This window comes from Brachycentrus maculatus, unplaced genomic scaffold (genome assembly GCF_059751285.1).
Source record: "Brachycentrus maculatus isolate JH-2025_06_01 unplaced genomic scaffold, ASM5975128v1 h1tg000307l, whole genome shotgun sequence".
Taxonomy (NCBI): Eukaryota; Metazoa; Arthropoda; class Insecta; order Trichoptera; family Brachycentridae; genus Brachycentrus; species Brachycentrus maculatus.
The window spans coordinates 198540-215985 of record NW_028281057.1 but is presented as its reverse complement, the minus strand read 5'-3'; the positions used below and the strand labels follow the sequence as shown (position 1 = coordinate 215985).

Below are 17446 nucleotides of genomic sequence, written 5' to 3'. Positions count from 1 at the left end.
CAGTTAATATCCAATAATTATTCTTTAAACCGATCATAAATTTTTGATCAATAATGTATTCAACCCTAGTACCCTTTCGATAAAGGATTTACTGGCTGTGTATGATTACACCCTCGTGGTTTAGTGGATAACGAATACCCCTGCAGTATTCCCCACAAAATGTTATTTCACGACAGTACTAGGGTCGTAGTTATTTATCGAAAATTCGATTTGATATAAAATATTCATGGTCTGAGCAATAAATACATTATTTTCAGACGAATAATAAACGCTGGGTTTATAATAAAACTTTTCCATGCAAATAAAAGACACGGAATATTGTTTTCACAACTTGGGTACGCTGAGTTTTCATTTAGATTTATGAGGAAATATAAAACTTCACATCTGTTTGCAATGAAAATTGCAATATATGAATAGAAATTTTCCTTGGTGCGCGTCAAATAGTTCGTTTTTAATAAACGAGTGTATTATAGGGGTTTCAACTCAGAAAGTATGGTGAACTTTTAAGTATATAATTATGGTCATTTAAGTCAGCTCAATGCAAGTTGGTAAACCATGGAATGTCTAGGCTCTTATCTTCTTACATAAAAAATATAGATCCTTTTCGTTAATAATTGTACGCGTTGATAATTTCTTTTTAATAACTATTAAAGGTTTTTCAACTAAGATAGTATGTGGAATGTAGCAAAAGTGGATAATGTAGTCATTTAAGTGGCAGATGGTAAACCATAAAATGCCTTAACTTTCATATTTTTCCTTTAAAAATATAGATTAATTCATTTCACTCGTGACACCTTTAATGAATATTGATTAATAATACGCTGGGTGTTATTCAACTGCTGATTGAGAAAATAAAAGGTTAAAAGATCTCAAAATATTTTTTAAATATTGTTTCTAATGCTTTGTGTCACTTTTTTTAACAAATGAAACACGACTTAAGTTTTTTATTTTTTATTTAGTACTATAAAATTTCGGTTTTGAAAATAAAATTTCCTTATTCAAGAATGTTTAGTTTATATTTATAAATAAACAAATAAATTTGGATCACTACCTCAAGGGTAAATATATTAATACAAACGTAACTGGTCTACGTATCTACATGGAAGTTTACATATGAATAACGCAGTGCAAATTTTAAAGGGTGTAACCCGAAAAACCTTTACTTAAAGAGGGTAGATAGGAAAGAAAGTATAGGGATATTAAATGTGAAAAATATTTTATTGCTTGGAGATCAATAAAAAAATAATGATTGTAAATTTTATTTTGCTATTTTTTTATTTGGTATTGTTTTATTGATCTACATATTATATAGTTCAAGCGAAAAAATTTCACAATTTTTTGCACTGCTATTCGTAAACAAATTTTTCATTCTTACATTATTTTGATTAAAACCCATATCAAACTTTAAAAAATAAAGTCCAAACTTTAAAAAATAAAGTCCAAACTTTAAAAAATAAAGTCCAAGTTGAAAAACTTCTTCGCTTGTAATCCAACTTCAAAATTAAATATTCAAAAATATCAAATCGAATATGCAAAAAACAACGTAAATCTTTATTGTTCGATAGTTAATGAAACTTCAAAGCTAACCTTGGAATGTGCTTTGATTTTTTTGAAATATATATATATTTTTTTTGTATACCGTTAAACACTGTTAGCTTAATTGACCGAAAGGTAAATCATTATGTACAAAGCGATTCGATAAATTACTTCTTTTAAAATTATTTAAACCTGAAAACACAAATCGATAAGTATTTACCAATTTTTTTTGTTGAAAAGAGGTATTACTTAGAAAATAAATGATTTATTACAGAACAATTAAATTATAAAATACCTCTACGAGTACCTGCCTTTTCCTAAAAATTCTTTATTTTCTTCATCCATTAATAGTAAGGGATGGATTGGAATAATAACCGTATTTTCAAACCTTTATTCAATATTTTATACTTGCTTAAGGGGGACCCTTATACCTGTGAAATTAGAAGGGATTAATAATTTAACAATATACACAATATATGTTAATAAGACGTTGAAAGGAGATTTTTTTAACTTTTTATTTTTAGAATAAAAAACTCTTACATCAAAGACTTAAAAGTACAAAAACAAGTAATTGAAAAATACAAAAATAAATAAATCTCAAATCCAAATTAATTATAAAATATAAAAATCCAAAATCAACTCTTTATCTATGAAACCCAAAGAAATATATAAAAATCATGCTATAAAAAAAAAACAAGTGAAAAATGTAAAAAACAATAATTTTTCAATATTTCAATATATTTTTTAATACATGTTCTTGTATTTATAAAAAAAAATTGATACCTAAAATAAAAAAAAATTGTTTTAAAACTTAGTCATATTTGTATTGCGTTTTCAAAGGTGCTAAAAAATTTCGCGGTGCGATAATGAATCTTGTTATTCTGTCCAACTGACTTGATACCACTATCAATCATCAAAAAAATAGATCACATTAAGTCACCTTTAATTTAGTACTCGGTGAACTTTTACGTCCTAAGCTTTTATGGTACGCATTTCTTAAAAGCTACATGTGTCTAAAAGTACCAATTGACCTCCATATCCTGTTGATTAAATATTTACAGCCTTTATGGTATTGAAAACATTTTATAAGACAAGCCTATATAACCACAATTCTTTTATCGACCGAGCTCAGAACAACAAGCTTTGGAAAACAGGAAAAAGGCGAGATAAATTTGTCGAAGAGGGTAGGTGAGGGTATAATTTTGCCAGAAGCAAATGTATCAGCATTTGTCTGAATAAAATTGTCCCACGAATAAACAGATTTGGCGGACACTTTGTTTTAACCCCAATTCCTCAGAACATCATTCATTCCGTTCTATTTTTCCTCCGTCCTGTTGTTGGCATTCTACAGTAGAATATACGGAGCGATGGAGAAAAATATGCAAGAGAAAACCACTTCTTGAAAATTGGGAAAGATTTAGGAGTCTAGTCCATACATAAAATAAAGGCTTCACTGAGATGCTGAGGTTGAGAGGGATGATATAGAACAGAACGATGGGAGAAAAGAGACCGGCTGAGGTCCTTATGGTAATAATAAGGGTTAGAAAAACTTTATGCATTGTTTACTCCCCATAGATTTTTCAAAAAGATTTTCCAATATTTATTCTTCAAACGTGCCTCCACTTTTGATCTTAAAGCGTCATAAATCACTCGATTTTTAACCATTCGCCTATTGAAAAATATTTGTTTATTATTTATAATGTCAAACCCTATTCAATGGTTTGAAATTTATATAACATTATTTGACGGAGATTTTTGTATTCCTTTCAATGAAAATCTAAGCGTGTATAATTTTTCAAATATATTTTAAATCAGGTACTAGCGTGATCACAGTTATTGTTTGTTAAGATTTATAACATAAGTAATTAAAAAAAAAAACAAATTGATGTATTTATTTGGTAAAAAAATGTGAAATGGTGCTCCTATGTGTCACTTTCTATTTTTAACTAAAATTTTACTTAGTATATACCACTATTTTTTAAAATCTACTGTGACACGTGTTTCAATTTTAAAATCAAATGTATAATAACATATTTTTTAATATACAAAGAAAATGGAGCCAATAAAAAAGGAAGTTAAATAAGGTTTTCAAATATTATCGACAGTGAATATAAAAAGTTTACATTATTTTTAGTATACGCAAGTTATTGATCACAATTTTTTCTCACTTAGGAGTTAACAAACTATTGTTTTGTTTTTAAATATTTACTTTGTGGTTCGTTTTTTTTTGTTTATGTGAGTAATTTTTAAATGTATTTAACCACTCACAGTGTTTGGTTATATACTAACATAATCCAAATTTTTGTAAACAAATTTTTGTAAAAAACTTTTAAATTTAACTTTATACTAGTATGTCGCTCAGGAAGTAATATGCAGTAAACCTTTACAATTGATACATAGCTAGAACTTAAAAAACTAAAAGCAATATGGTTGTCAATCATGGGTACAACGGTAAATTTTACATGGTGTATAAAATGGTGAATTAAACCTGTCAATGATACATTGTAAGCCCAGATATCCACAGCTTCTCCAACTATGTTGATAAATCAATAAATGCAAGCTCATTTTTGTAAAATATTAATTATTTGACGATTCCAATCTGTATTAGTCGTCCGTTGCTAAAATAAATTAAATTCAAATTTATATTTTTGTCTAGATCTTCACCCGTTTCGCCACCAGCCGAAACATCACCACGAACACCACTGGGGACCATATTTCGACGAGCCTCTCAATGGGGCCTCGGCACTTCAGGTCAGAACTCATCTGGCCTCCGAAGCTGTACTCAACTGTAGGGTTGGAATGCTTCGCGATAAGACGGTATGTATAAAAGTTCAATTCAAAGTTAGTTTTAGGGTTGGAGTGCTTTGCAATAAGACGGTACGTATAAAAATTCAATTCAAAGTCATTGAATAATAAAACAAAAACTATATGGCTTTATGGATTTTTATTTCATTTGGCCGGTGACCAAGTTTGGTCATTACCAACACCATCAAACTGATGAAGCCATACTAATGAGTTATTCATAGTGACCTTATTTTTTCAATAGTCTTTTATTAAGAGATCAAGCTTGTACTGTTTTATATTTGTTTTTTAATTTTGTTATATGGCTATTGTTTTATTATAATATAAAGTTTAAATTTTAAAACGAGGGAAAAAATACATAATATAACAACCTTTCTACAGATATAAAGAAAAATTAAGACATTAAATTCCTTAAATATAAATTAAATGGTAGGTAATTAATGGTAGGTACATAGGTAAAGGCAAAAATAGAAAATAAGCAAGAATACTTTTGCTAAAGGTGTTGAAGAATCCCGCTTCGGAAAACTCCTTCAGACACATGGTACAGATCAATATCCAACGAGTGTCGATTGCATGTATATGTCGCGGTGGTTTCGTGAGTTTCTGGATTCGAACCGACTCTACCATAATTTGTTACCAAATTTTAAAATGAGCCATGTAGGCTCACGTAATAGTACGAAATTGAAGTATTTTAGTTAATTATAAAAACACTCATATTTTTATTTAAAAAATATATAATAATGAAAATAATTTTATTTAAAATTAATTTTCACCAATAAATATCAATAAATATTATTGTTCTTGTACTAAGTCGTGGCATTCTTATATCAAAGACAATTAAGCAATATACTCGCTGTACCACAAAACAGTAACAACAAAGAAATTTACTGTTAATTAAGGTTAACTGAAATTTAATTACGGGTCAATTTGAGGTTGCTTAGAGGTTAACTTAAGGTTGGATTGGGGTAAATTTAATGTAAATTTAAGCTAAACATAAAATACACTTCAATTGAGCTAAATCATAATGTTATTTTTACTAAGTTTCAAGGTTAAATGAACTCTGTGTTGACTTATGTAAGTTTAGTAAACAATCAAATATTGTTTTAGTAAAACGAATAAGACTTTTGATTTTTACAGAAAACAGAAATATAAAGGCATTTACTAAACATCCATTTATATATTTTAGAAAATGTATGCATGGAATTTTTTTTATATTTTATAATAATTTAAAGGGAGGAAACCGTTAATTAAAAAGAAAATTATTTTTGTTTTGCTCATTATACAAAATTTAAAGATTTTACATAGACTATGTATATTTTTATTTATATCTCAAAATTAATGAGCTATATTGAGATGAAGATGCCTGGCTATTTACAGACTTTTACACCAGTCCATGGCTGGTTTCAGTGTTAAAATTATTTTTGCTCTCTTTGACATACATAATTATGCCCAACAACGCTAAAAATATATACGATTTAACTAAATATGATAACTGTCAGAAGCTTTTTTTGTTAGTTAGAAAAACGTTAAAAAATATTATGGAATTATCCTCACATTTCAAGTAATGTCTAAGGCAGCTGGTTCTGCCATTAATATTCGACCATTTTTCTTCAATGAGTTGAATCGGTGATAATAATTCTTTCTTCAGACCACTTTTGCCAAACTCAAAAATAATTTAATCCCGCCCACTTGAAATTTCAATTTTCATTTCATGGTAGAATTCGCTTTTGCAATCGACCAATAAATACTTACAAACGAGCAGTTATCGACAGAGTAGAGAGATGCTGACAAAGCTTAAACTGTCAGCGTTCCTATCCTTTTGGTTACAGTTATGAACTGAATAGGTACCTATATAAATAAGCTATTTATATTGTGTTAGAAGTAAGTACTTTTAATAAATAATAAAGGAAAATTGATATGGCATACTTACCATAAAATAATTATACAAGGGCAATTTCATCAGACACTGAAAAAAAATATTTTGATGTAATTATTCTGATTTTTTTCTTGAATGTTTTGTATAAACTTGTATAAACTTTATAAAATTAAAACATAATACGTTTTTAGAAATTGTTTTATTTTGGTGCAGTTGTTTAACAAGCCGGTTTTGGTAAGCGCCTTGTCATCTTTAGGGATGGATATGTATTCACTCTGATTGAAAAATTGTCACTCTGTTTATGACAGCATTCTAAACTATCAGGTCTGTAAGAATATGGGCATGTTCGTCAGTATTAATGCCACGGTTGCTAGCTAGTGAGGTCACGTGCAGACACAGACACATTCTACTAATATTGACCGTGTTTATATTTATTTCAATAGATGATGCTGCCATTTCCATCAAACATACAGTTTTGCATCGTTGTTTCACAGACTATGAGTATATTTAATTTCTTCACAAGCATTCATTACTTCAAATTGTGTATGATTTCTATTTTCTTTCTTTGCCCATTTAACCAGACTTTCTCTTAACGGATACAGCTAGTAAAAAGCTAAATTAAAACTAATGATTCTAATTAATAAACTACTATACAATTTTGCCTTGATAAAAGGAAATGTTATATTTTTGAGAATATTATGCATAAGATTTGATAAATCTTATATTTTGGAGATAATTTTCTACGGAGTTTAAATGTCTCCAAACGAATACTTTTTAACGAATGTGTCACAGTAAATATAGCAACATTACATCAAATTACATATTAAAAAAATATTTGAGCCTAAAATATTACAATATATAAGATTTTTTGGCGTTAAGTAAAAAAAAGCTATCGATTTTTATCACAACTTACTTTGACGGCTTAAAGTATGGAAAACTACTTTCTAGCTCTTGTGTTGAAACATCCAAAAAAAGTTGTTTATCGACAAGTAAAGTAAAGCTTTCTTATAGTTTTGATTTGTTTAATTTACTTTTCTGGTATCGAAGTAAAATATTTGAACATAGTTAAAAAAAGTAACACGAAATCTTTTAGATAATATTATCAAGAGATTATTATTCAGAAAAAGGTGTAACGTGGGTGTGAAATGTTTATATAAACTTTTCTGAGAGCTTTTTTTCGCTTGCTTGTTTATTTTTGTAGTTCAACGATCTCTCCGCATTAAAAATGAATTTTTAACGTCCATTTTTATTTTCATTTTCTCGAGATGAAGATAATTAATTTCGAATTCTCATCTTGTTTGTGTTTAAAGTTAGTAAATTATTTCCACTTAATTCAAATGTCAACTTATTCTTCCGTTTCTTTTGCGACATTTCTGCTTTTGAAATGAGATACATATTCAAATAAACTAGTTAACTTAAACGTGTCAGAAGCTGATGACCTACTTAGTAAGTAAAAAGTACTTTTAGAAAATCAGAAAATGGATTTATAAATGTCACGACTAAGAAAAAAATTTAAAAAGATTTTCTGTTATTTATTGATTCGGCATTAACTCTGTGGAGCATCACCGTGAATCTTCTTCGAATAACATCTAGAGGAAGATCAAAGAAATCTTGAATGCTGCAAAAAGAAATATGATTGAAAGTCATGGTTTAGGTGACGTTAAGGAGGACAAAAAGAGCTGACATCAACAGTCTTCAAAGATGATAAGTTAGGATGTAGCCAGAAAAAAATGTAATTAACATTTGAAGCAATAACTTTGTGATTTTCCATTTCGTAATTGGAACATAAATGTTTTAAATTCACTGTAAGTTAAACATTGTTTTAAATTCACTTTAAATATTTTATTTTAAAAACCTTATTAAATTAAACAATTTTTTTAACCACTTTTTATTGGTACATTTTATCCAAACGCCTTCGACAAGAACCTTGTCACCTTTAGGGTTTATATACTAAATTTCAAAATATTGAAATACTCATAATTAATTACCCTTCCCTTACCAAAGACTTCTACGCACTCTGTACACCATACGAAAATATGATTTATAAAATATGATTTAAAATATATAATTTAAAACTCCTAAATATTGTTTGTATTGTGGATTGCGTAGCGAATACGCCAACTCCAAATGACAATTACGAATAGAATCCAAAACAAAAAACACTCAAGAAATTTAATTTTAACTTCATTATAACAACCGGTTTCAAAACTTGCCTTTTCTTTTTCAAAACTGATAAAGAATAAAAATCTTAATATGTTTTAATCAGTCTTGAAACAAAAGCGGTTAGCTTTAAAACCAGTAGACATTATAATTAAGTTATTATAAAATACTCTTCTTATCAACCATTGTTTACATTATTTAATACCACTTTTTTATATATACCATACCATAAAGTTATCAATGCTTTTAAAATATATAAAAAAAAATGTAAAATATTTGTAGCGATTTTGAAACAAAGTTATATTTTAATAATAAAATAACCAATGAGCTGAGAGTGTATGTCAGGATAGACAAGTGTAGATTTTCATACTTTCTGCCTACCCTTCTAGTGAAACAGCGTGATGATAATAGTACTAAAATTGAATTAAAACATTTTTTCTTCACAGGTGATGTGGTTACGCAAAACTGCCGACAAGGTCCACCTTTTGACAGTCGGGGCCACAACTTACAGTGGAGATTCAAGAATAGCGGTTAAGTTTCAGTATCCTAATAATTGGAGGCTCAGCATCAACCCGGTACAGAGGGATGATGCTGGACTGTATATGTGTCAGGTTTCTACTCATCCCCCTAGAGTACTCATCACAAACGTCACTGTCTTAGGTAAGCTACAAGTTATAAAAAAAATATTGTCCATTGAAATTCTATCGGATGTCAGTAAGCATACGTTTTTTAGTTGATAAGTTGAATTATTTTGCAAAAATTGTGTTTGTGTTGGTTTTTTGTTTTGTTTGTTTGCCACAGTCATCAGTAAAGAAAGCTGAATTGGTCCATACCGATTTCAAGTCTTAGAATTTTTTCCATAGTTAATCAACTTAGATGTCCGCCTCCGTAGTGTTATAGTTAGCGTGTTTAGCTACTGTACTGGAGGTCCCGGATTCGATTCCCAGGGTGGGGGTCGAATAAACAGTGGTAATTTTACACTCTAATATTTATTCAAAATTACCCCGGACCCGAAGCACAGGGCTGATTCCTTTCCTTCTGGTGTTGGTGATCAAAATAAAACTGCTTTTATATGATACAGTGCCCTATGCACCATTGGGTGCGGATAAGGGTTTCAAAAATACTCAAATTTTATATTTACTTCAGTCAAAAGTTCATAACGACTACAAATCTTAGAACTTTTTCAATAGCCAAAGAATAGGTCTTTTGAAAAAAAAAATGCTAAGAAATATCCGTTTTCGAGTATGAATACAACTTTGAAATTCATCGTTTAATTTCTCTTTTGGGGGTACTTGTCTCAAACGTTGTATTTAGTATGGTACATTATACCTATACATATTTGGCAATTACTCCATCATGATAGAGGTAAGGGTTTAGAGTAGTTTAAGGGGTTAATGACGTACAATGTGCGCGCTATTCACAGATGTGTAGGTCCTCACCAAAACGTTACATTTGCGTTAGAAATGATTTAAAGTAATCAGGAATTCTAGCTTGTAAAATTGTTACGTTTTGGTGCATTTCAATGATTTCATATTAGTTTAACACAAGATTGGTCACGTTTTGTCGCGACTTTAATTAAGATTTCAGTATAATACATTGAACATAATTTTTGTCCACTTCTGTAGTGCAATGGTCAGCACGCTCGGTTACCATTTTGGAGGTCCCGGGTTCGATTCCCAAGGGGGGTAAAATAAATATAAGTGATTTTTTACTGTAATATTTATTAAATACCACCCTGGACTGGTACCTGAAGCGGAGGGCTGATCACCTTTCCTTCATGTGTAAACGATCAAGATTACACTGCGTTTATATGACGTAGTGCCCTATACACCATTGGGTGTGGATAAGAGTTTTATTACTTAATTATTATTACTAAGCATAATGGATTTGCATTTAAAGGATTTTTTGTGCAATATTGGAAATGTAACGTTTTGGTGAGGACCTCCACAGATGTTTGAATCTGTGAGACAAGCATCAATGGGTTGGAGGCTTGAATACTTGAAGGGACGTTATTCAGGAAGGCTATATCATACCTTCAGTTAAATTGAGTTTTTTAACTGCTGAAATATTCAAATCGGAGAGCGCAGGTTAATGTAGCATTAAGAACAAGGTCATGTTGCTATTAATATTATGAATGTGTTTAAAAACAGCATTGTTGCTGGTGTGGAGAGGCGTGTTCAAAATTTAATTTAAAATACAGGCTAGAGGAAAATATTTTTAAACCTGAACCGTTGCTGTCTTATTTTTTTCTGACTAATATGTTACAAATAAACAAATTAAATAAATAAAATAAAATATGTAGAATTCAAAGTTGAGTATTTGAAACAAAATTTATTAAAATATTTAGAAATTACAAAAAAACGTGGGAAGGTTAAATATGAACCTATATAACAATAAAAGATATAAATATATATTTTTCAACCCTTATCCGTACCCAGTAGTGCATAGGGTACTGCATCATGTAAACGCAGTGTTATCTTGTTCGTTAACACATAAAGGAAATGTGATCAGCCCTTCGCTTCAGGTACCAGTCCAGGGTATAATATTGACAAAATATGAGAGTGAAAAAATCTCTAATATTTATTTGACCTCCTCCTGGGAACCAAACCCAAGACCTCCAGAACGGTAGCCGAGCGTTTATATTTAGGGTGTAACAAAATAAGACGATTTTACATTTTATACATATTAAAATCAAGATGACAAACACAATTAAAATAAAAAATAACGTCAGATTTAGGTAATATAATTTTTTTTTTCCTTTGAAATCATAAGGTATTTCGTTTTTAGTATGTAAAAATGAACACTAAAATACGAATTACAAATTTCAGGAAAGTAAGAATTTTGTATAAATTTAAGAATGAATGTTTCAAAGTAAATCGTGAATTAGAATTATATGATCGAATTGATATTTATACTAAAAAATTAGACCGAAAATCATTTTTGTCAAATTGAAGTTAATAAGGACAAAAAAATCAGTTTCATTTGATATTTTAAGCTATGGTTTATTGAAAAGGAAAAATTTGAATAAAAGGACAAAATTACTAAATGGAACGGAAAATTTATCATTGAAATAAAAAAAGTTTGATAAAAAATCTTTACTAATATATATGAATATAACACATGGATAAGACATATTTTTGTGGTTGTTTGTAAGTCATAAAAGTGGTCTCATACAAGTGTTTTATTTTTGAATAAAAAAAACCTTAAATTCCACAAAGTCTTTGCCAAATATATAAATACCATTTTGCTTATACATTTTAAACTTGTTTCTCTAGCACCTATTTTGAAAATAGTTGACGAGCAAGGCCACGAAGTCCGAGATCGATACTACAAAGCCGGCAGCTCCATAGAGCTTTCTTGTCGGGTCTCAAGAGCCTACACCGGGACATTGAATTCCGTCACTACTTCAACCCCTTCTCCCGTATTCAACAAGCCCATCTTCACTCTTCCGACAACGACTGCCAACCCCCCGAGCGTCGACAACCAGACGACAACGAGCAACTCCTCGGAGTCGGTCCTATCTGAAAATGTGACCAAAGCCTTGACGAACAATAGCGGTTTACCGAAAGACAAAGTAGATGGGGCCAGCGCGAACAATAACGTTTATGGAATCACGTGGTACAAAGATGGGAAACTTTTAACCGAGAAAGTTACGGCCAGGAATATGAGGTAAGTTGGAAGCGAGTTGAACGTGAATTAGTTTTGGTATTCTCCACGGTAGGCCTGATTTGATCTTTTGTTCGAGGGATATTTAAGTCGAACCATTGTTCGGGTAAGGACTGAGAATTTCTTTAATTTATGTACTCCAAACTATTACTTGCTTAAGTTAGATTTGAACTGGAAAATGTTCGGTGTTCTTAATTTTAATTCCACGCCCTAAATTAAGTCTATAATTTATTCAGGTTAGCAGTGGAATAGTAATAGAAGTATCTTGCTGACGAATTACCAGGGTTCAATTCCTGACCATAAGTACCGAAAATATTTTTTGTATTTTAATAAGTCTCTCTGATATATCATCTGATGCAAATTTAGCTGTATTTTTTTCCAAATAAAATTATTTAATTATTAAAAAAAAACTAATAAATAAGTATTTTAGTAGTACTAAATAATATCATTCACAGTAAATTGATTCCAAAATCCCAAAATCTTTGAAAAATCAAGCAAAGGACAAGCAAACGTTTAATTAATTTATGGAGCTGAGATATTTTTTTTAAATCATGGAAATCCATTCAAAAAATAAAAATAATTTTTAATTTATTGAATATGTAATTTTTTTTTTACCATCATGATTTAAAATATTCTTTGGTAAAAAAGGTAAGGAAAGGCTTCTTAATGTAACAAAATGTTTGAAGTTAGAGTCAATTGAAATAAAACCAAATTCATTATTTGTTCATTGAAGCAATGATAAATAAATACTTCTAAAAGTAGAAGTATAAAATAATCTCAAAGATTTAAATAATTCGTAAAAAAATGACAAAAAATAAAATAAATACAATTCCATGTAACACGTGTTATAATACTTTTAATAATAAACAGAACCAGTACATAGAAATATGGGTCTCAAATATACTTTTTTCTGTCACTCAAATTTATCGTTAGCAAAGTTGGAAACAAAAAAGTATTAATCGCGATTTTTTTTTTCATTAGGTTTAGAACTTAGTTCTTGTTTAAATATTGTGGATTTTATAAATCAGATTTGAGAACCAATGTTTTAGAAGTCATTTAGTGGTAACGTTGCGTTGCAAGCATTCGTATAGTCAGTTCAGCGTTCCGATTTCTCCATCCGAAGTCGGACGCTCGCCGCGAATGTTACGTTACGACGAAATGCTCCAGTCAGTCCCCACTTTTATAAGTATTTTACATTAAAAAATAAAACATCGATTGATATTACAGTTTTTGCTGTATGGTGTATGGTAAAAAATGTACCAAGTACACCGTAGAAATCAAAAGAAAGATTAAATATACCATATAAATTATTTCCGTTTTGTTTCACACTGCCTAGAAGTTTACTTGCCCATTTGATCAATAATATTATTTCCATTGAATGACAAGAATTTTCAATTTGACTAACCCAACAGAATTAAATTTATCGTGAAAATAGTTGGAGTATTTGGAATATTTAGATTTATGACGGCAAATCAGGTATAAAATTTACAACGTACCGTAAATTGGGTAATGATTTACGATTTTCAGATTGCGAAATTGATTTTCAGTTCGACCTTCAAACTTTCACATGCCGATCAGAAAGACAGCGGTGCCTACGCGTGTTCTATTCTGAACGCTTCCACAGTCACTGTCCAAGTGCAGGTGTTAAGTGGTAAGTAATAATAAAAAAATCTAATTTTAACCAATTACTTACTGTACCGTATGATTTCAAATGTTATATGGTAAGGTATAATGAAATTCAATGCCAAAAATAATCTCGATAGTTGCGTTTTGTAATCAAAATAATTTATATAATATAAGCATTATACGAGTATACATATCGTAGTCATACAGGAGAAAGTGACCAAGTGCATTTGTTTACAAAAACGTGATCGTTGACTATTTGATATCTTACTAGCTTTAATATTGCCCTGAAAAAATCCCAAAGCGATTTTAAACTCGGAAGTATAATATGTTGACTTGCTAAAAATGAAAAACTGCATTGATGTTCATTATTTTGCCAACCAAAAGTGACTTAAATGACCCTCCTGAACATTTTACGTTTTGTTAGTTGGTCACTTTCTCCTGTACGACAACGATATGTACATATGTGTCATATTATTTTTTGACATCGCATCAAAGATGAAGAAAAATATGGAAGTGTGGGCATTAACGGGGTAACGACCGTCATAGGCTGGTTTAAGTGATTACTTTACACACGTGTAACATTCACCAATTCTACCCATTATTGACAACCACACTACTCAAATTCTTCCAGACTTCCATATTTTTCTTCATCTTTGATGAGATGTCAAAAAGTATTATGAAAATTAACTCTTGTAATTGGAGATAATCCAGATTTGTGAAAAAGTATTTAGACACACTCAAAATATTGTTTATAAGTATGTGTATTCACCTAAAATAATTCAAAACACAAATAATTTTTTTTCGTCTTGTAACATCGGGCACATAAAGTTTTTTTTCCTGTTTGTAGCACAAATATTTTTTCTGGTCATTTATTTAATTGCCGTGGTAGTTAATGCGTTTCACTGCCGTCCTGGATATCCCAGATTTGATTTCAAGAGAGATTCCACCCAAAATTTTATTTTGTAGTACCCTGAACTGGTACCAGAAACAAAAGACTAATCACGTACTCTTCATACACGTGATGTTCAATATACTGGGTATAAGTAAGACTGGGATAAGTGAGAGTGGGAAAAACAATTTTTTTTCTGAACACACTATATCTACCTGTCAAGTATTTAAAATAAAAAATAAAATCGTCACCTCAACTTAATTTTTTTTTCACATACATACAAATTTAAATAGCAATTAAGATAAAATTTTGTGTTTTTCTCTTATTTCAATTTTAATATGTTTTACTCACAATAAATTCATAATAATTTGCTTCTTACATCAAAATTTTGTATGATATATTAAAAATGGGAACGATAAAAATATAGCATATTGATTTTAATATTTACGTATTTTTTCATTCTTTATTCAAGACTGTCAATGTAACCTATTACCTTGGCTTTTTGATACTCTTGTAGAAAATGGTACCAGAATATGTTATTTACTGATAATACAGTATGATTGATTGATCTATTTGTCAAATTATAAACCAAACATACACGAGTAAATTTACTAGTATATTTATATTTATTGTATGTATATATATATATATATATATATATATATATATATATATATATATATATATATATATATATATATTATATATATATTAACAAATATAAATTAAAATGTTAAATGAATGGGATACCAATGCTAATAATTGAAAGTACGATTTCAAACGTTGCATTTTTCTGTTTTTCCTCTAACCTTTGTCTACAATCAATGATGTTTAGGGCACTACATCTTATAGAAGGAATGTTTCTTGGTTGTTAAATGCATGAGAGAAAAGCGCGGAAAAACACTTATTTTAACCCCGCTGGGAATCAAACCAGCGACCTGCAAAGTAGTAGCTAAACATGCTGACTACTTTACTACATTTTTAACCCCTTAAAAAAAGCCATTACATAAATCGAATATTCCGTAAATATAACACCATTAGTTTTTATGCATATTCATTTCATTTTTATTTTTAACTCTCTCTCTCTCTTGCGAAGTATGCGACTACACACCTGACTTCTTGCCTTTACCCTTTACATTTTACTATTATTTATAAAAGACGTGTATTGATTATTAATTTGTTACCCGAGCCCCTACATGTAATTCGTTTTTGGCAATAAACACGTAATAAAATATTATTTTGTCAACAGGTGAAACTCAAGCAGCTGTACACCACGACACTCTCAGTGGAACTACCAAGCATGTCATACATTCTTCATTATCGATAGTTTCAAGTGTAACCATGCTAATTGCTCATCTTATTGGACTGACTTAAGCAAAACAAAAAAAAAATCAGCCAAAAAAAAGTAACCTGTTTTTTAGGTTAAACCAGTGATTGGTAAACTTTGGATAGCGAGTCGTTCTCGGAAGGCTCTTTTCATAAACATTCTTTTCTTTAACACGAGTATCATCCCCGCAAGGCATTGAGATCATAATACGATATTAATAAAAAAAAAGTTGAAGAACGATTATTTGAAATCATACCTTGTTATTACTTGTGGTCAGATTTCTAATTTCTATTTTTTTCCAATATTTATGAAGTTGGCATTTATTTTAATGAATCTCATAATTTATTACAATTATTTGAACCAATATCTGATTAACGATTCTTCTGTTTTTTTTTGTGACAGATGTTTTATCTCACCTTGGCGCAAGGTTTACTGTTCAGGTACGTTACAAATGTAATCCTAACGCCATCAGCTTTGACCCGACTAAAGTGCTAAAACATCACTTGTTTACGGAGTGTTACAACATTTATGTATTATATTTTCTGAAGGTTTGCTTGTCGGATGAACTGTGATGGCGTTAAGAACTCCAAATCAAAAATATGTTTTGTGATTTTTTTCAAATATTATTTTACAATATAAATTGAAAGGAATTTTTATGTAATGCTTATTTAAAGGTAAAATATTTAACCAGAAATATTATTCTTTTCAACTGGAAGCGTATTAACGTACACCTACATACACCTAATACACCTACAAGTACACACACACACACACACACACACACCCAAAGAAACACACACAAAGTTAAAAAATAAACTATTAAGCTTATTCTAAATTATGTTTTTAGTAATCAAAACATTTTTCAGTTCAAAAGTTCAGAAACTACGAAAAACACATTAGAATAATATTTTAATCACGTTGAAAGGTTTTCCATTAGTTTTTTTATTTGTTATTTTTAACAAAGTAATTTTCAATAATTAATATTTCTCTAACAATATATTGTGTACATAAATTAAATTTAGTATTGGGACTTCAAATATATAAAATAAATATTGTTTATATTATGGTAATCGAACATAATTGTTTCACAAAAATATTTTGAAGATTAAAAATTTAAGCATGTCCATTAATTAAAAATTTATTGAAATGTGAATATTCTGTATGATAATTAATTAATATTTTATGTACATAACTACTAAAATAAAATAGTTTATAAGGTTTTGCGTGAGAATCTAAATGGCACATTTTTGGCGTCTTTGTTTTGAATATAAGACCGAAAGGGTGGATTAATATTATATAAATAAATAAACAATAATACATATATATTATAGCGTTTATATCATTGTGTGATAATACTTATATTATTGTTAAATGGTTGAGTTTGATTACAAATTGAAATTTTCGAGGTTTGAATGATTGTGAGTTTTTATTTGAAATAAACGATAATACTAAAGTAATGTGTTTAATTTTTTGTTTTTCTTACTTGTCTATGAATATTGGTTTTATGATAGGAAGGTTAGTTATAAAGTATAAGCTATAAAGTAAATACTAAATATGAATAAAA

General features: G+C 29.4%; 1 protein-coding gene across 2 annotated transcripts in view; it reads left to right on the top strand.

Annotated features, from left to right (window-relative positions):
* LOC148304681 (uncharacterized) overlaps nucleotides 1–16059 on the top strand; it is a 77517-nt gene extending 61458 nt beyond the window's left edge. The window contains exons 4-8 of one of the 2 annotated variants that reach the window (XM_088267916.1): nucleotides 4193–4353; nucleotides 8821–9034; nucleotides 11650–12043; nucleotides 13588–13691; nucleotides 15805–16059. In XM_088267916.1, coding sequence (XP_088124042.1) covers nucleotides 4193–4353; nucleotides 8821–9034; nucleotides 11650–12043; nucleotides 13588–13691; nucleotides 15805–15929 — 998 coding nt within the window. In that variant the 3' untranslated portion in view covers nucleotides 15930–16059. Of the gene's footprint in view, nucleotides 1–4192; nucleotides 4354–8820; nucleotides 9035–11649; nucleotides 12044–13567; nucleotides 13692–15804 lie in introns of those variants that run through there. The other variant, XM_088267917.1, reaches the window with a different exon arrangement.
* Nucleotides 16060–17446: the final 1387 nt, after the last annotated feature.